Source organism: Bufo gargarizans, chromosome 3 (genome assembly GCF_014858855.1).
Source record: "Bufo gargarizans isolate SCDJY-AF-19 chromosome 3, ASM1485885v1, whole genome shotgun sequence".
NCBI classification, from domain to species: Eukaryota; Metazoa; Chordata; class Amphibia; order Anura; family Bufonidae; genus Bufo; species Bufo gargarizans.
The window spans coordinates 114,975,891-114,996,909 of NC_058082.1; the positions used below are offsets into that span (position 1 = coordinate 114,975,891).

The 21,019-nt window shown below is 46.3% G+C and overlaps 1 protein-coding gene across 1 annotated transcript in view; it reads right to left on the reverse strand.

Annotated features, from left to right (window-relative positions):
• The window catches only part of SHMT2 (serine hydroxymethyltransferase 2), a 78,696-nt gene extending 68,485 nt beyond the window's left edge, over positions 1-10,211 (reverse strand). The window contains exon 1 of the mRNA XM_044285041.1: positions 10,065-10,211. Within this exon, the coding sequence (XP_044140976.1) occupies positions 10,065-10,097 (33 nt within the window). The 5' untranslated portion in view covers positions 10,098-10,211. The remainder of the gene's footprint in view (positions 1-10,064) is intronic.
• Between the last annotated feature and the right edge of the window lie 10,808 nt (positions 10,212-21,019).

Here is a 21,019-nt window from a genome sequence, read left to right on the forward strand (position 1 = left end):
GATAGATTCTCTGGAATTGTCCACCACAACACAGAGATTCTTGTCTTTGAAGAAAGGTGGAAACTCTGATCCAAGGAATAAGGGGAGCCGTCCCATGATTTTAGGATGTTTGCTTAAAGCTCTCTGGAGTGGATCTGTACATAAGGTACTGCTGGAATCACTGATTTAATCTGCCCAAGTGCCACCATTGCTTCCCTGAAAGTACACTGGTAAGAAAGGAAGACTGACCATAATTGTGCCCCGATTGACTCCTGCCTTGGAAGCGGAAGAAAACTTATTTGCAGATAGAAGTCCAGCTGAATTACTAAGAAAATGCAAACCTGAGAAGAAATTAGGTATAATTTTTTACAATTTATTTTCCATCATAGATTTTGCAAAGTGGAGCAGAGGAATTTTATATTCTTTTCTAGTCTCTCTTTTGATTGAGAGACTATTAACAAATCGTCAAGATAGGGCACTAATGCAATTCCAGACAGTCTAACAAAAGCAGCTACTTCTTCTGCTACTACTTTGGTAAAGACCCCAAAGGGCAGCGCTCTGTATTGGAGATGCAGTAACTCTCCCTGGACCCAGACTGCTGTTCTTAAAAACTTCTGGGAGGAAACAGATTGGAAAATGGTAATATGCATCCTCCAGATCCAAGCTTGCCATCCAGCAATCCCGGAAGAGGTGGTTTAACAGTTGATTTTTTTAGTCTCCATACAAAATTTTTTGTAGACCAGAGATTTGTTTAATTTTTTTAGATTTAAAATCACTCTGAATGTTCCATTGGGTTTCTTCACCAAGAATAGAGGGGAATAAAACCCTTTGTCCCTCTCTGTTTTGGGTTCCGGGCAAACGACCCCTTTGTCCAAGAGAGAGAAAACTTCTAACTCCAAAGCATTTCTTCTTTCTAGACAAGCTGTCTGGGCAAAAATCTGGTGGATGAGAAAGGAATTCCAGCCTGAATCATATTCTATCACACTTAAGATACATTTGTTCTAAGAAATGGACCTCCAGGCTGGGAGAAACTGAGACAGTCTTCCCCCACCTGAGATCTGGCATCAATAATAATAATAATAATAATAATAATAATAATAAAGATCTTTTAGGAAATTTCTCCCCGTCTCTCCTGTCACCTTGCCTACTCCTTTGTCTTTGAAAAACGGCCTGGGATTTACGAAAAAAGGAAGTTGTCTGAGGAACCGGGAAACCCCCTCTTATCCGAGGCCCTGTCTAGGAGGTCATCAAGCGAGGAACCAAAACAACCTAGAACCCTCACATGGAAGAGAGCAAAGTCTAGACTTAGAACCCTGATCCCCCTTTCATGATTTAAGCCAGATAGCCCATTTAGCTGCATTAGACATGGCAGCTGCTCTGGCAGGAAAAACAAATCACATCAGTAGAGGCGTCCGCGGCTTTAGAACAGGTAGGGAGGGAAGATAGTAATTCCTCTCTAGGTCTTTTGTCATTAACATGCGACTCCAGCTGATCTAACCATAGCCTTAAGGACCTGGAGACCCAAGAGACGGCAATGGCCAGCCTAAGACTTGTTGAAGCAGACTCCCAAGCACGTCTAAGATAGACGTCTGCTTTTTTTTTCTAACGGATCTCCTAAGCAGCCTAAATCATCAAATGGTAGAGCAGATATTTTGGCTATTTTAGCTACCGGGGCATCTACCGTGGGGGCTCTGTCCCAGATGCCCGCTACCGACTCCTCAAACTGAGATTTTCTTTACAGAATTAGGAATGAAACATTTTCTATCAGGGCTTCCATATTTTTATGAACGGGGAAAACTCTATGCCTTTTAGGGCCGAGATCCCTCAAGAACCTGGTCAGCAATAGATTTATGCTGTTTTACATCCTCTAATTGCATGGTGGATGTAAAGGCTCTGTATCTTCGGGTGGAAAAATAGCCCTCCCTACTGAATCCTCATCTGAAGAGAAGAAATCATCTGATGAGGCCTGGCCGGATTCTTTATCCTTGTCCTCCCCAGAAAAATCAGAATCAGAGTCCTTATTATAGGTAGACCTTGGGGGACTCTGACCAGGTGATTTAATAGAAGATTTAACTTCTGACCATACCAAGGCCTTAATATTTCTGGATAAGCTGTGAGACTCCTTCATAACCTATATAGATAACTTATCTATACATGCTTGACATAGGAGGTTTAATATAAGAGGTTGCTAAGGCTACTCTACATCCTCCACATTCTTTATGTTTAGTCTTTCTGGATGAGTTCTTTGGTGTTTTTTGCTACCTATAACAATAAAGCGAAACACCCCAAATTAATTAGGAGAGGATGAATCTCACCAATAGTGGAGTCAGGCTTCCCCACTCAGGACCAATACCGGGCTTGTGGACCTCAAGGGCTCCAGGGGGTTGGCGCGTCCTGCATCACCTGGTTCCGACATGCTGGTGGAAACACAGATCTTGCACAGCACTGTGTGCACACAAGACTGGCTGCCAATTTATAAAACGCGCCTTGGCTTCTTTTAAACCTTGGCCCAAAAACGTCTAATCCAAAGCATGAGGATGCCCACACCTCATCTGGCAGTGCCCAGAAATGACATTATTAGACCGGAAGGGGCCGTCCCGGCAGGCATGCGCAGAAGGCCAGAGAAGCATGCACCGCCATCTTGCAATGGACCAGGAGCCACCTGAACACTGCCACAGCGGCTCACCAATAAGGCTTGGAAGGAGGCAGGAGGAAGAGCAGGTCCAGACAGGGGCTCCCCCAGGACTGACGGCACCAGGGATAGGTCCCTTTATGGTCTAGTAGACCCAGACCTTCCCAGGTGAGAACCAAGCAACGGTAGGAGGACAGGAAACTTGAACTGAGGTGTGGTGGGGGTGTGAACCATTTTATTCAAGTTTCCTGTCCTGGATGGGAGGTCCTAGTCGCATGGGTTTCAAGAACATTTTTTTTACCGGTAAGAGTATTATTTTCTGGTATTGAGCCCCTAGGACGGAACTCAATACCGGAAAAGAATAACACTAGTCCGCATGAGTGCCGTCACGGGTGAGGGGAAAAAAAACTGATTTAATCCTTATGCATTCTGAATGGAGAGCATTCTGTTCAATATGCATCAGTTCAGTCCCTCTTATGGTATTTGGCCGTTTTCGTGTCCGCTTCCAGAGTGGAATGCAGACTGATTGGAGGCAAACTGATGCATTATGAGCGGATCCTTTTCCATTCAGAATGCATTAGGGCAAAACTGATCCATTTTGGACCGCTTGTGAGAGCCCATGATGGATCTCAGAAACGGAAAGCCAAAACGCCAATGTGAAAGTAGCCTAAAGCCTCATTCATACGTCAGTGTTTCACGTGCGTGTGCTGTACGAGTTCTCCGCGGACAGCACACGTCCACATTCATTTAAATGTGTGTATTCACACATCAGTGTTTTAGCACGGTCCGTGTTTTCAACACGAATGAGTGTCCCATCTTGGACCATGTTCCTGGATCCCTCAAGCCCATTATAGTCTATGGGTCCGTCAAAACCAGATGCAACACAGATGCTTTGAAAATTATTTTTCAGCTGTTCAGTGTCAGTGAAACATGGACAGGAAAAAACAGACACATGGACCCAACACAGATCCTTCACGGACACATCACTGACTATCTGCTCACGGATTTGAGCACGGACGTGTGAATGAGGCTTAAGTCATCTTTTCTTTGCAGGTCCAGCAGATCCCCATTCTTGCATTATCCCTTTAAGAATAAGACAACTTTTTCAAACTACTTGTGACATTTGATAAATGTGGCATAAAGTAATCCAATCCAGGCACAAACAAATACAGATTCAAATATTCCCTTGATGATAATTTCCCGCCAAGATATTTTTCCATGGGGTGGGCAAACAACCTAATGTCTACAAGGCTACTAGCTGGATTTCCCATGTAGGCTTCTAATTTGCCCCGGAGACGAGGTGTGGCAGCTGCTCCTCTCACCACTGCCACAGGCTCAGGTGTGGGACAAGAATGTGACTGGAGGAATAGGCCATTTTAATTGTTGACTGGAAGTTTTTTAGGCCAATGATTACCGAGGGCCTACAAGCAGCTCACACTGTGGGCACAATCACCCATGGGCGTTTTCTACTTGCTGTCCACAAATGTATATCAGACTATCCCATATGGCTCACAGGCAGCCAGATACAGCAGAGGTTACAACCAGATACCATTAGGCAAGTCTTTAAACCATCTTTTTTACTGGTTTGATAAAGACGGCTGAAATGTTGGAGCAGAGGCAGCTGGGGAGGACATTCAGACCTGCACACAGGATGCTATGTACACCTACCAACCACATCCACATTTTAAAGAGTAACTAATTTTTTTTTCAATTTTCAAAATGTCATAGGGACATATCAGGAGTAAAAAAGGATGGTGGCTCTCTCACTGTACCACTTCTGGATTGGTGCACAGCCCCTCAGCACTCCCAAATGCTGGTGCGTGAATATTGTATAAAACTTGGATAGGGGGGTCACTCAAAATATCAGGCAAACACACGATAGTCAGTATCCACACTCGACTTTATATAATTAAGCATAAAATATGACAATCTACAATATCACATGCAATTTAAAACATATCATAAAACACAATTGCAAAAAGAAAAAGTTAAAGAATGCAATCATATACCGCTCTTAACACTAAGTCCCAATATCTGTTATTGCAATGGCCGCAAATAGGGGAATAGGTATCCCATATAGCAATACCGTCCAGTTTGAATTACACTGTTGTCACTTGCTGGAAAAAGTCATCAATTCATCTGCACTCGTAAGTGTGTATAAAAGAGGGGTGCCATTATATTAATTGATTGTACGTTACCACGTCTTTATCCGATTCTTTTGTCTAGCGTGGTATTCGTACCAGTTCTTCGGTTAGGTGAGATCTCCCGCTCCTCTGTACGCAACACAACGATATAGCAGGACTTTCTGCTGTGATCTTCCAGGATCTATGTGGTTCACTGCTTGGTCATGTGGCGCTGACGTCTTCTGCGCGGGGATTCAAATCATCTGTATCCGAATGTAGGTAAATTTGTACGTGATCAATGGTCAAGATGTTGAAAGATACACGCCAAATTAATAATATGAAGAGCTCCTACACCGATGATCCCTCACTGTTACTATTCAGAAAAACCACTGAAGGGGTCCCCCCCCGAAACACGTTTGGTAATAACAGTGAGGGATCATCAGCGTAGGAGCTCTTCATATTAATTTGGCATGTATCTTTCAACATCTTGACCATTGATCACGTACGAATTTACCAACATTCGGATACAGGTGATTTGAATCCCCGCGCAGAAGACGTCAGCGGCACATGACCAAGCAGTGAACCACGTGGGATGCCACGTAGGTCCTGGAAGATCACAGCAGAAAGTCCTGCTATATTGTTGTGTTGCGTACAGAGGAGCGGGAGATCTCACTTAACCGAAGAACTGGTACGAATACCACGCTAGATACACACTTTTATACACACTTACGAGTGCAGATGAATTGATGACTTTTTTCAGCTCCAAGTGACAGTGTGATTCAAACCGGACGGTATTGCTATATGGGATACATATCAGTAGTGCTGAACGGCGGGGGGGGTCACAGTTCTGAGACCCCCCCCCCGATCGCTAGAACGGAGGGTCAGAAGCGCTCAGCCAAGCGAGACTGTAGATGGTTTCAATAGAAAGTCTGAGCACGTCTTGCACTCAGCAGCCAGGAGAACCTGCGCTCTGCTGAGAGCTTTTGACCCCTCGTTCTAGCGATCAGTGGGGGTCTCAGAGCTGTGACCCCCGCCGATCAACACTCCTGATATGTCCCTATGACAGATCAAAAATTAAAAGAAAAAAAAAGTGCAATTACTCTTTATGCTTCAGTTTGACTTAGGGCTGAAATAATTGTTTGATTGAATCAAGTAATTCGACAAAAAAAAAAAAAAAAATCCTCGATGCAAATTTATTAAAATCGAGGATTCGGTCAGTGATGTCACGTGCATCGGTCACATGGCCTACGTGCAGCTTCGTCCCATTCAAGAAAGTGGTACTGGGCTGCAGTACCATACACAGCAATTATACAGTGGTCTCTCAAGTTACAATATTAAAGGGGTTGTACATACCCATATTTTCACCCAGGCAGCCCACCTGATGTTCGCATCGGAGCTCCGATGCGCTCCCTTGCCCTGCGCTATATCGGGCAAGGGCTTTTTTGTTTACAACACACTGCCAGAAGGCTTCCGCCCAGAAGTGTGTTCAATGACGTCAACGGCTCTAATGGGCGTGCTTTACCGCTGCCTTAGCCGTTTTACTGGCTAGGGCAGCGCTAAAGCCCGCCCATCAGTGACTTATGTCACCGGGCTTCCTGGCAGCCCCATGGAGAGCCCGGTTTGTCATCTAAACTCCTGAAAATGCCTTTGCCTGCCCTCCGATGCTCAAGTCAGGGGGGCTGCCTGGGTGAAAATGGAGGTACAGTCAGGTCCATAAATATTGGGACATCAGCTCAATTCTAAGATTTTTGGCTCTATACACCACCACAATGGATTTGAAATGAAACAAACAAGATGTGCTTTAACTGCAGACTGTCGGCTTTAATTTGAGGGTATTTACATCCAAATCAGGTGAACGGTGTAGGAATTACAACAGTTTGCATATGTGCCTCCTACTTGTTAAGGGACCAAAAGTAAGGAGACAGAATAATAATCATAAATCAAACTTTCACTTTTTAATACTTGGTTGCAAATCCTTTGCAGTCAATTACAGCCTGAAGTTTGGAACGCATAGACATCACCAGACGCTGATGCTCTGCCAGGCCTCTACTGCAACTGTCTGCTTGTTCTTGGGGCATTTTCCCCTCAGTTTTGTCTTCAGCAAGTGAAATGCATGCTCAATCGGAACAGGTCAGGTGATTGACTTGGCCATTGCATAACATTCCACTTCTTTCCCTTAAAAAAACTCTTTGGTTGCTTTTGCAGTATGCTTTGGGTCATTGTCCATCTGCTCTGTGAAGCGCCGTCCAATGAGTTCTGAAGCATTTGGCTGAACATGAGCAGATAATATTGCCCGAAACACTTCAGAATTCATCCTGCTGCTTTTGTCAGCAGTCACATCATCAATAAATACAAGAGAACCAGTTCCATTGGCAGCCATACATGCCCACGCCATGACACTACCACCTCCATGCTTCACTGATGAGGTGGTATGCTTAGGATCATGAGCAGTTCCTTTCCTTCTCCATACTCTTCTCTTCCCATCACTCTGGTACAAGTTGATCTTGGTCTCATGTGTCCATAGGATGTTGTTCCAGAACTGTGAAGGCTTTTTTAGATGTTGTTTGGCAAACTCTAATCTGGCCTTCCTGTTTTTGAGGCTCACCAATGGTTTACATCTTGTGGTGAACCCTCTGTATTCACTCTGGTGAAGTCTTCTCTTGATTGTTGACGTTGACACACATACACCTACCTCCTGGAGAGTGTTCTTGATCCGGCCAACTGTTGTGAAATGTGTTTTCTTCACCAGGGAAAGAATTCTTCGGTCATCCACTACAGTTGATTTCAGTGGTCTTTCGGTGTTGCTGAGCTCACCGGTGCGTTCCTTTTTAAGAATGCGCCAAACAGTTGTTTTGGCCAAGCCTAATGTTTTTGCTATCTCTCTGATGGTTTTTTTGTGCTTTTTCAGCCTAATGATGGCTTGCTTCACTGATAGTGACAGTTCTTTGGATCTCATCTTGAGAGTTGACAGCAACAGATTCCAAATGCAAATAGCACACTTGAAATGAACTCTGGACCTTTTATCTGCTCGTTGTAATTGGGATAATGAGGGAATAACACACACCTGGCCATGGAACAGCTGAGAAGCCAATTGGCCCATTACTTTTGGTTCCTTAACAAGTAGGAGGCACATATGCAAACTGTTGTAATTCCTACACCGTTCACCCGATTTGGATGTAAATACCCTCAAATTAAAGCTGACAGTCTGCAGTTAAAGCGCATCTTGTTTGTTTCATTTCAAATCCATTGTGGTGGTGTATAGAGCAAAAAAATGTCAGAATTGTGTTGCTGTCCCAATATTTATGGATCTGACTGAACCCGGACAACGCCTTTAATTGGTTCCAGGATGACCATTGTATGTTGAGTAATCGGTTCCAAATCCCAAAAGGTCATCCAAGATAAGAAAAAAAATTATGTTTTCAAAAAATAAGCAAATAACTAAGGCTACTTTCACACTTGCGGCAGAGGATTCCGGCAGGCAGTTCCGTCGCAGGAACTGCCTGCCGGATCTGTCAAAACGTATGCAAACTGATGGCATTTGTCATATGGATCAGGATCCTGATCAGTCTGACAAATGAATTGAAATGCCGGATCAGTCTCTCCAGTGTCATCTGGAAAAACAGATCCGGCATTTATTTATTTTTTCACATTTTTTGCGGTCTGAGCATTCGCAGACCGCAAAAACTGATCCGTTTTGCCGGCACATTTGGGGCTGGATCCGGCATTAATGCATGTCAATGGGAAAAAATGCTGGATCCGGCATGTGTTCTGGAAAAGGCAAAAAAGACTGAACTGAAGACATCCTGATGCATCCTGAACAGATTGTTCTCCATTTAGAATGAATTAGGATAAAACTGATCAGTTCTTTTCCGGTATTGAGCCCCTAGGATGGAACTCAGTGCCGGAAAAGAATAACGCTAGTGTGAAAGTACCTTAAGGGCTCTTTCACACTTGCGTTGTCCGGATCAGTCGTGTACTCCATTTGCCGGAATTACACGCCGGATCCGGAAAAACGCAAGTGAACTGAAAGCATTTGAAGACGGATCAGTCTTCAAAATGCGTTCAGTGTTACCATGGCAGCCAGGACGCTATTAAAGTCCTGGTTGCCATAGTAGTAGTGGGGAGCAGTATACTTACAGTCCGCACGGCTCCCGGGGCGCTCCAGAGTGACGTCAGAGCGCCCCAGGCGCATGGATGACGTGATCCATGCAACCACATCATTCATGCGCGTGGGGCGCCCTGACGTCACTCTGAAGCGCCCCGGGAGCCGCACGGAAGGTAAGTATACTGCTCCCCCGCTCCCCACTACACTTTACCATGGCAAACAGGACTTTAGTGTCCTCGCAGCCATGGTAACCATTCAGAAAAAGCTAAACGTCGGATCCGGTAATGCGCCGAAACGATGTTTAGCTTAAGGCCGGATCCGGATCAATGCCTTTCAATGGGCATTCATTCCGTATCCGGCCTTGCGGCAAGTGTTCAGGATTTCTGGCCAGGGCAAAAAGCGCAGCATGCTGCGGTATTTTCTCCGGCCAAAAAACGGTCCGGTCCGGAACTGAAGACATCCTGAACGGATTGCTCTCCATTCAAAATGCATGGGGATAAAACTGATCCGGTATTGAGCCCCAACGATATTTTCCGGTATTGAGCCCCAACGACGGAACTCTATGCCGGAAAAGAACAACGCAAGTGTGAGAGAGCCCTAAGACAGCTAAAACAAGTCCTTACTTATAACAGCCAGAAATAGCTGCTAACTAGTAACTAATCCAGTTATTTTACCAGAGAAGTGGCCTGGATTGGTTGGGTCTGAGTCTGAGACATTGTATGCCGAGTCTGATTTACGATGGGTCAGAAAAGACCATTGTACAATGTATGGCGCTGTGCTGGTAAGCTGCGTGGAGGTTGTGGGGCTCACCAGAGCACCGCGGCCTCTAACACCTGATCGGCAGCGGTATCAGGTGTCGGACCCCCACTGATGGGTATTGATGACCTACCCTTAGGATAAAGACCTGGAACCCCCTACTGTTGGGTCCCACAGGGTGCACTCGCATAGTACTGACTGCAGCAAGTGCATCAATCCTTCCTGCACATAAGAAATGTGCTGCCACCATAAATATTCTATTCTATACAGCGCCAACATAAACCGCAGCGGAGTACACTGACCGGATCGCATCATCGCTCACAATTCCATAATGGCAAAGAGACCAAGTCACGTGCAAAAAGTTAGCAGAACTGATGGGACTGCATCACTGCCCTATGAGCGAGCTGGTGGCAGGATGCTGCACACTGACAGGCGGCCGCTGTGCTGCCCCCACCTCCGTGCCACTCACCTGGACCAGACGCCGCAATGAGAACGGTAACATGATGCGTGGCCGCACAGGAACCTGCAGCCGGAGCCTCCCGCACAGCACCGAGCAGCAGCAGCACCGGAGAACCACGTGTGACTGAGGCTGCGCACTCGCGACCTGCCACGCTAGTATAGCCTGGAACCGCGCATGCGCCGCCCGCAGTGCATTCTAGGAAGCGGAGCGCCAGGTTTGGAGGCTGCGGTTTTGCTGATGCTGCGGCTCCTGCCATAGAACCGCCCTGTGAGGGGGGAGTGCTGAGGGTGCCTGAGCATTTGGTAGACATGGCAACCGGTGGAGGGTGATACATGGTACAGGAGGCTAGAGAGTAGGTGCTGGGCCAGTGGGAGCCACAGAGAAGGGGGAAGGGAGCTGGTTTTGGGCCTGAGCTCTCTGCCAGATTGCAGTTTGGGGTCACACCCTAATAAATTGTCAGCAATTCTATCAGAATGTTCCCTGGCAGATTCTGTCACATACTACCATGCCGTACAGAGGCTCCATATAGCGACGCGAGGAGTCCCTATAGGACCGGCCTACGGGGTCTCTGCACGCGGCGCTAATTTGTAACCTCTTTAGTGGCAAACGCAAAATTTGAAAGGGGAGGGCGCCCAAAAATGAAGTTTTTAGGCCCCTTGCAGACGAGCGTGTCTGGATTAGGTCCGGATGCGTTCAGTGAAAGATGCGCGATTTCGCAGGCAAAGTCGTTCAGTTTTGCCTGTGATCTCGTTCAGTTTTTATCATGTGGGCGCAATGCGTTTTGCACGCGCGTGAAAAAAACAGAATGTTTACAAACAACATCTCTTAGCAACCATCCGTGAAAAAACGCATCGCATCCGCACTTGCTTGCGGATGCATTGCGATTTTCACGCAGCTCCATTCATTTCTATGGGGCCAGTGTTGCGTGAAAATTGCTGAATATAGAACATGCTGCGATTTTCACGCAACGCCTAAGTGCGTGAAAACCAACACACACATACACAGACCCGTTGAATTGAATGGGTCCAGATTCAGTGCGGGTGCTATGTGTTCACGTCACGCATTGCACCCGCGCGGAAAACTCGCCCGTGTGAAAGAGGCCTTATGCGGCACATTAGATCATCATTTCTGGGAAGCAGATTGTGCTGTGTGAACAACTATCTGCCGACATTGCGGAATATGTGCGTTTTTTTACCGCGGATTCCTTTTGGAAAAATTCCTGTACCAGCAAAGTGTACGAGATTACACTAATCCTAGGTACACTTAGCTGATTTTTTCCATGTGGAAATTGACCTGCTTTGCGGTTTACAAATTAAATAGCACGTCAATTATGTTTGCGGTTTTAGCTGCTGATTTCACCCTTTTCAATGAGGCAAAACTGCATCAAGTCTGCACCAAAAAAAACACTGTTATACGTTGCAGATTTTGGTGCAGAAATGCACATAAATCTGTACGGAAATTTGTGCCGATCTTAAAGGGCTTCTGTCACCCCATTAAACCGTTTTTTAAACTGTTTTGAGTTACTAATAATTCCTACACTGCGATCTCATCATACATAAGCTAATTAATGATTTTCATTCAGTAGAATTTGTTAAAAATCGATTTTTGAAATATGTAAATTATCTTGCTACCAGCAAGTAGGGCGGCTACTTGCTGGTAGCAGCCGCATCCTCCAATGGTAATGACGCCCCCTCTGCTTGTTGATTGACAGGGCCAGGGAACGGGATCTTTCTCTGCTGGCCCTGCCTGTTTTGATTCAATATCTGGCGCCTGCGCCGCAGCCGTACCTCTCTTCAATCTGCGCAGGCGCACTGAGAGGCGGCCACTCACTCGGCCGCTCGCTCCTCAATGCGCCTGCGCCGGGTGTAGATGTGACGTCATCGGAGCAGGCGCATTGAGGATGGAGCGGCCGAGTGAGTGGCCGCCTCTCAGTGCGCCTGCGCAGATTGAAGAGGGCTGCGGCGCAGGCGCCAGATATTGAATCAAAACAGGCAGGGCCAGCAGAGAAAGATCCCGTCCGCTGGCCCTGTCAATCAACAAGCAGAGGGGGCGTCATTACCATTGGAGGATGCGGCTGCTACCAGCAAGTAGCCGCCCTACTTGCTGGTAGCAAGATAATTTACATATTTCAAAAATCGATTTTTAACTAATTCTACTGAACGAAAATCATTAATTAGCTTATGTATGATGAGATCGCAGTGTAGGAATTATTAGTAAAGAAAAAAAAAAAAAAACGGTTCAGCCCCGCTAGCTGAAACCCCCTTCATGACCAGAGCACTTTTTACACTTCGGCACTACACTACTTTCACCGTTTATCGCTCGGTCATGCAACTTACCACCCAAATGAATTTTACCTCCTTTTCTTCTCACTTACCCTGGGTTCAGACCTGAGCGTTCCGAAAGGAGCGCTCTGTATGCGCGCTTGTACGGGCGTTTACAAGCGCGCATACAGAGACAGCCGTGCACACATTGTCGCGCGTTCCCGAATATCTATGTGCGGGAACGCGCGACAAACGCCCAAAAAAAAGCTCAAGCACTTGTTTGAGCGTCGGGCGTTTTACAGCGCGATCGTACGCGCTGTAAAACGCCCAGGTGAGAACCATTCCCATAGGGAATCATTGGTTCTTGCCTGTTGTGCGTTTTACAGCGCGTAGGAACGCGCTGTAAAACGCTCAGGTCTGAACCCAGGGTAATGGAGCTTTCATTTGGTGGTATTTTATTGCTGCTGACATTTTTACTTTTTTTGTTATTAATCAAAATGTAACGATTTTTTTGCAAAAAAATGACATTTTTCACTTTCAGCTGTAAAATTTTGCAAAAAAAACGACATCCATATATAAATTTTTCGCCAAATTTATTGTTCTACATGTCTTTGATAAAAAAAAAATGTTTGGGCAAAAAAAAAAAAATGGTTTGGGTAAAAGTTATAGCGTTTACAAACTATGGTACAAAAATGTGAATTTCCGCTTTTTGAAACAGCTCTGACTTTCTGAGCACCTGTCATGATTCCTGAGGTTCTACAATGGCCAGACAGTAGAAAACCCCCACAAATGACCCCATTTCGGAAAGTAGACACCCTAAGGTATTCGCTGATGGGCATAGTGAGTTCATAGAACTTTTTATTTTTTGTCACAAGTTAGCGGAAAATGATGATGATTTTTTATTTATTTTTTTCTTACAAAGTCTCATATTCCACTAACTTGCGACAAAAAATAAAAAATTCTAGGAACTCACCATGCCCCTCACAGAATACCTTGGGGTGTCTTCTTTCCAAAATGGGGTCACTTGTGGCGTAGTTATACTGCCCTGGCAATTTAGGGGCCCAAATGTGTGAGAAGAACTTTGCAATCAAAATGTGTAAAAAATGACCGGTGAAATCCGAAAGGTGCACTTTGGAATATGTGCCCCTTTGCCCACCTTGGCATCAAAAAAGTGTCACACATCTGGTATTGCCGTACTCAGGAGAAGTTGGGGAATGTGTTTTGGGGTGTCATTTTACATATACCCATGCTGGGTGAGATAAATATCTTGGCAAAAGACAACTTTTCCCATTTTTTTATACAAAGTTGGCATTTGACCAAGATATTTATCTCACCCAGCATGGGTATATGTAAAATGACAACCCAAAACACATTCCCCAACTTCTCCTGAGTACGGCGATACCAGATGTGTCACACTTTTTCCAGCCTAGATGCGCAAAGGTGCCCAAATTCCTTTTAGGAGGGCATTTTTAGACATTTGGATCCCAGACTTCTTCTCACGCTTTAGGGCCCCTAAAAAGCCAGGGCAGTATAAATACCCCACATGTGACCCCACTTTGGAAAGAAGACACCCCAAGGTATCCAATGAGGGGCCTGGCAAGTTCATAGAATTTCTTTTTTTTTCGCATAAGTTAGTGGAAATTGATTTTATTTTATTTTTTCTCACAAAGTCTCACTTTCCGCTAACTTAGGACAAAAATTTAAATCTTTCATGGACTCAATATGCCCCTCAGCAAATACCTTGGGGTGTCTTCTTTCCAAAATGGGGTCAGTTGTGGGGTGTTTGTACTGCCCTGGCATTTGAGGGTCTCCGCAATCATTACATGTATGGCCAGCATTAGGAGTTTCTGCTATTCTCCTTATATTGAGCATACAGGTAATGAGATTTTTTTTTCCGTTCAGCCTCTGGGCTGAAAGAAAAAAATGAACGGCACAGATTTCTTCATTCGCATCGATCAATGTGGATGAAAAAATCTCTGCCAAAAAAAAAAAGGAGGGGAAAGGCGTCTGCCAGGACATAGGAGCTCCGCCCAACATCCATACCCACTTAGCTCGTATGCCCTGGCAAACCAGATTTCTCCATTCGCATCAATTGATGTGGATGAATAAATCATTGCCGGGATTTTTTTTTTTTTATATATATATATATATATACAAAGTGTTTGCCAAAGCATAGGAACGCCGCCTCCTCCTCAGCTCGTATGCCTTGGCAAACGTATCTGTCACTGCAGAGGAGAAAATCTCGTCTTGCAGCGCCGCATACACCAACTTGCGTGTAATCTGACAGCAGCGCAATGCTTCTGTCAGAATGCACATCAGTGCTGCAGCTAATCGATCGGTTGGTCCACCTGGAAGGTAAAAAAAGAAAAAACCAGGCCACAACGCAATAATTTTATTAACTTTGGAACAGAACATGTAAACTTTAACTTTTTGAACTAAACATTAACGTGTTTGCTTACTGGTGTTTTTTTTTTTTTTTACCTTTATAGAACAAACCTCTCCTTCCCCATGGGTCAATGTGCAAAGCGCAAATCGCCCAAAGATGTGGCGAAGTGCGTTATGCACTTTGTCCCATGTGAAAGGAGACGTTTGCAGCAGCTGTGAGTGAATGGGCCCTAATAGCCCTGTGTGCCTGTCCTGGTGAGATGATCCCTATGCTAGGTGTACCTGTGTGTGGTACTTCCGGAAACACTCCCCTAAGCATAGGGCAGGGTGGTCAGGACAGTCAGGACAGAAATAGCTGGTGTCACGCCTTATTCCACTCCTGCTACAGACACAACATCTTTTTCGGGGTGACGGGTGGGTTGAGGTACCAGCAACGACATTGGGGAAATGTCGCTCGTGTAGACGGCTAACTACACTGGTGGATGGGGCCACGGAACCTCCTGGATACAGGAGGTTCTCGATGATCTCTTCCTGAAATTTGAGGAAGGATCCAGTTCTCCCAGCCTTACTGTAGAGAACAAAACTATTATACAGAGCCAATTGAATTAAATATACAGACACCTTCTTATACCAGCGTCTGGTTCTGCGGGAAACTAAATACGGAGACAACATCTGGTCATTGAAGTCCACCCCTCCCATGTGAAGGTTATAGTCGTGGACTGAGAGGGGCTTTTCAATGACACGGGTTGCTCGCTCAATTTGGATTGTCGTGTCTGCGTGAATGGAGGAGAGCATGTAAACGTCACGCTTGTCTCTCCATTTCACCGTGAGCAGTTCTTCGTTACACAGTGCTGCCCTCTGCCCCCTTGCAAGACGGGTGCTAACGAGCCGTTGGGGGAAGCCCGCGCAACTAGTTCGCGCGGTACCACAGGCGCCAATCCGTTCTAGAAACAAATGCCTAAAGAGGGCCACACTTGTGTAAAAATTGTCCACATAAAGATGGTACCCCTTGCCGAATAAGGGTGACACCAAGTCCCAGACTATCTTCCCACTGCTCCCCAGGTAGTCAGGGCAACCGACCGGCTCCAGGGTCTGATCTTTTCCCTCATAGACACGAAATTTGTGTGTATAGCCTGTGGCCCTTTCACAGAGCTTATACAATTTCACCCCATACCGGGCGCGCTTGCTTGGGATGTATTGTTTGAAGCCAAGGCGCCCGGTAAAATGTATAAGGGACTCGTCTACGCAGATGTTTTGCTCTGGGGTATACATATCTGCAAATTTCAGGTTGAAATGGTCTATGAGGGGCCGAATTTTGTGGAGCCGGTCAAAAGCAGGGTGGCCTCTGGGACGGGAGGCGGTGTTGTCACTAAAGTGCAGGAAACGCAGGATGGTCTCAAATCGTGTCCTGGACATAGCAGCAGAGAACATGGGCATGTGATGAATCGGGTTCGTGGACCAATATGACCGCAATTCATGCTTTTTAGTTAGACCCATGTTGAGGAGGAGGCCCCAAAAAGTTTTAATTTCGGAAACTTGGACTGGTTTCCACCGGAAAGGCTGGGCATAAAAGCTTCCCGGGTTAGCGGTTATAAATTGTGTGGCATACCGGTTTGTCTCCACCACAACTAAGTCTAAGAGCTCCGCAGTCAAGAACAGCTCAAAAAATCCCAGGGCCGAACCGATCTGAGCTGTCTCAACCCGAACTCCAGACTGGGCGGTGAAAGGGGGAACTACAGGTGCGGCTGAAGTTGGGGACTGCCAATCAGGGTTTGCCAGCACCTCTGGGATTCTAGGGGCTCTACGGGCACGTCTTTGTGGTGGCTGCGACGGGGTCACTACTGCACGTGCCACCGTACCAGCTTCAACTGCCCTTCTGGTGCTCGCTACTTCACCATGTTCTACGGCAGTGCTGGTACTAGGTCCAGGGAGGGCTGGGCTGCTGGTGTATGCCTCACCACGTAATCCGACAGCACCAGCCCCACTCTGCTGCTCTTGAAGCGGATCCTGCGCAACCCGCGGTCTAGCGACACGGGGCCGGGTACGCCTGCTGCTATCAGGGACCTCAGCCTCCTCGTCCGAACTTTGGGTCAGAGAGCCACTGCTTTCTACAGGTTCGTATTCTGACCCGCTGGATTCATCAGATGAGTGTTCCCACTCCTCATCCGACTGGGTCAGAAGCCTGTAGGCCTCTTCAGAGCAATACCCCCTGTTTGACATGTGGGCAACTAAATTTAGGGGTATTCCCTGAGACTACCCAAGAAAAAAAAAGCAAGCCTGTCTTACAAATGGGAGGCTAGCGAAGTACCGGAGGTCGCTGCGGTTGATAAAAAATATCAAAACTGATTTTTTTATCGCCGCAGTGCGTGTAAAGTGAATGTGCAGCGTGGGCGAACGCACGTGTGGGCGACCGATCAGGCCTGATCGGGCAAACACTGCGTTTTGGGTGGAGGGAGAACTAAAGTGACACTAATACAATTATAGATCTGACCGTGATCAGTTTTGATCACTTCCAGATACTATAAAAGTACAAATGCTGATTAGCGATACGCTAATCAGCGAATAACGGACTGCGGTGCGGTGGGCTGGGCGCTAACTGATCCCTAAACTACCTAACCAAGGGGCCTAAACTATACCTAAAACCTAACGGTCAATACCAGTGACTTTCACTAGTGATTGACAGGGGCAAGAAGGGGTGATCAAAGGGTTAATAGGGGTGATCTGGGGGCTAAGTGTGGTGTAGTGGGTACTCACAGTGATGTGTGCTCCTCTGCTGGAACCAACCGACCAAAAGAAGGAGCAGAGGAGCACAGCAGCCATATAACCCCATCATATTTACTAATATGATGGGTTAAATGGCTGCTGATTGGTTTTTTTTAAAAATCAGCAACCTGCCAGCCAACGATCGTGGCCGGCAGGTTGCTGACGAAATACTTTGCTGCGAAATGCCGGCCCGCGATGCGCATGCGCGGGCCGGCTGTGACGTAATCTCGCGTCTCGCGAGATGACGCGCCGATGCGTCCAGGAGGAACAAATCAACCACCTCCCGGACGCATCGGCGCGTTAGGCGGTTGGGAAGTGGTTAAAGAGATTCTGTCACCAGATTTAACCCTATTCAGCTAGCTGACATTAGCGATGTGCTAATGTCAGCTAAACCTAACTAGCCTATTCCTCCTTTTATCTATGCCCCCGTTACGCCAGAAATCTAACTTATAAAATGCTCATTAGCCTCTAGGAGCAGGGGAAGGGGGGGGCATTGTTCCTGCTCCTAGAGGATCCGTTCTCCCACCTTTTTCTCGCCTCCCTCCAAGTCCTGATTGACAGGGCCTGGCAGCGCTCGCATCTGTCTGCCAGCCCTGTAATCTGGTAAAATCTTGCGCCGCTCAGCATTCGGCGCGGTGAGGGAAGGACGCTCGCAGGCTGCCAGCTTCCCCACCGCGCCTGCACCGAATACTGAACGGCGCGAGATTTCACCAGAGCACAGGGCTGGCAGACAGATGCGAGCGCTGCCAGGCCCTGTCAATCAGGACTTGGAGGGAGGCGAAAAAGGTGGGAGAACGAAGCCTCTAGGAGCAGGAACGACGCCACCCCCCCTCCCTGCTCCTAGAGGCTAATTAGCATTATATAAAAGTTAGTTTTCTGGCGTAACGGGGGCATAGATAAAAGTTGGAATAGGCTAGTTAGGTTTAGCTGACATTAGCACATCGCTAATGTCAGCCAGCGTAATAAGGTGAAATCTGGTGACAGAATCCCTTTAAGTGCGTCTTAACCCCTTCCTGACGCAGTAATTTAGCCTTTTTTTTTTTCTTCCTTCTTTTCAGGAGCCATAACTTTCTTTTTCCCATTCACGTTTTTTTTTTTGTGAGGTAAAAATTGTACTTTCTAATGACACCATTTATTATTGCATACAATATAGTGGGAAGCTGGCAAAAATTCTAAAGGGGGAGAAATTGGGGGGAAAAACACAATTCCACTATAGTTTTGTAGGTTTCATTCTTAGGCCCCTTTCACACGGGCGAGTATTCCGCGCGGATGCGATGCACTGAATCCTGACCTATTCATTTCTATGGGGCTGTGCACACGAACGGTGATTTTCACGCATCACTTGTGCGTTGCGTGAAAATTGCAGCATGCTCCTCTTTGTGCGTTTTTCACGTAACGCAGGCCCCATAGAAATTAATGGGGTTGCGTGAAAATCGCAAGCATCCGCAAGCAAGTGCGGATGCAGTGCGATTTTCACGCACGGTTGCTAGGAGACGATCGGGATGGGGACCCGATTATTTTATTATTTTCCCTTATAACATGGTTATAAGGGAAAATAATAGCATTCTGAATACAGAATGCATAGTACAATAGTGCTGGAGGGGTTACATTTTTTTTTAACTCTCCTTAATCCACTTGCTCGCGCAGCCCAGCTTCTCTTCTGTCTTCTTCTTTGCTGATTGCAGAAAAAGGACCTGTGGTGACGTCGATCATCACATGATCCATTACCATGGTAAAAGATCATGTGATGACCGGAGTGACGTCACCACAGGTCCTTTTCCTGCAATCAGCAAAGAAGAAGACAGAAAAGATGCCGGCTGCGCGAGCAAGTGGATTAAGGTGAGTTAAAAAAAATTTAACCCCTCCAGCCCTATTGTACTATGCATTCTGTATTCAGAATGCTATTATTTTCCCTTATAACCATGTTATAAGGGAAAATAGTACACTCTACAAAACCCCGATCCCAAACCCGAACTTCTGTGAAGAAGTTCGGTTTGGGTACCAAATTGCGCATTTTCCCGCAACGCACCCGCCTCTTATCCGAGCCAAAAATATGACGCCCGTGTGAAAGAGGCCTTACAGTTTTCCCTATCCAGTAAAAATGACCTGTTAGAGTAAGGGCTCATTCACACTTGCGTCAGGACGGATCCGGCAGGCTGGTCTCCCTGTCGGATCCGTCCTTCCGCTGTTTCGCCGGACCGCCGCTCCATCCCCATTGACTATAATGGGGACGGGGGCGGAGCTCTGGCGCAGCATGGCGGTGCACGGCGAAAGCCGCCGGACTAAAAAGTCGGACATGCAGGACTTTTTAGTCCGGCGGCTTTCGCCGTGCTGCGCCGGAGCTCAGCCCCTGTCCCCATTATAGTCAATGGGGACGGAGCGGCGGTCCGGCCATACGGCAAAACACCGGGAGGGAGACCAGCCTGCCGGATCCGTCCTGCTGCAAGTGTGAAGGAGCCCTAATTCTGCAGTTAGTACAATAACAGCGATACCACATTTTTATGGTTTTTCTTGTTTTAATATATTTTTTTTTTATGTGTATCACCCTAGTCTATAACCTCCCGTAATTTTTTTTATATTTATGTCTACAAAGTAAATTTTTTACGGGGCAATCTATATTTTTCATTGATAGCATTTTGGACTGTGTATGTCTTTTTGATTTCTCTTTCTTCAGTTTGTTTTGGGAGGTAAAGTGACCCAGAAAACTGCGAATTGGACATTTTTGTTTTTTGCTGTTATGCCATTCACCATACGGGATAATTACAGTGGGATGCGAAAGTTTGGGCAACCTTGTTAATCGTCATGATTTTCCTGTATAAATCGTTGGTTGTTACGATAAAAAATGTCAGTTAAATATATCATATAGGAGACACACACAGTGATATTTGAGAAGTGAAATGAAGTTTATTGGATTTACAGAAAGTGTGCTATACTTGTTTAAACAAAATTAGGCAGGTGCATAAATTTGGGCACCACAAAAAAGAAATGAAATCATTATTTAGTAGATCCTCCTTTTGCAGAAATTACAGCCTCTATACGCTTCCTGTAGGTTCCAATGAGAGTCTGGATTCTGGTTGAAGGTATTTTGGACCATTCCTCTTTACAAAACATCTTTAGTTCATTCAGGTTTGGTGGCTTCCGAGCATGGACAGCTCTCTTTAAGTCACACCACAGATTTTCAATTATATTCAGGTCTGGGGACTGAGATGGCCATTCCAGAACGTTGTGCTTGTTCCTCTGCATAAATGCCTTAGTGGATTTTGAGCAGTGTTTAGGGTCGTTGTCTTGCTGAAAGATCCAGCCCCGGCGCAGCTTCAGCTTTGTCACTGATTCCTGGACATTGGTCTCCAGAATCTGCTGATATTGAGTGGAATCCATGCGTCCCTCAACTTTGACAAGATTCCCAGTCCCTGCACTGGCCACACAGCCCCACAGCATGATGGAACCACCACCATATGTTACTGTAGGTAGCTGGTGTTTTTCTTGGAATGCTGTGTTCTTTTTCCTCCATGCATAACGCCCCTTGTTATGGCCAAATAACTCAATTTTAGTTTC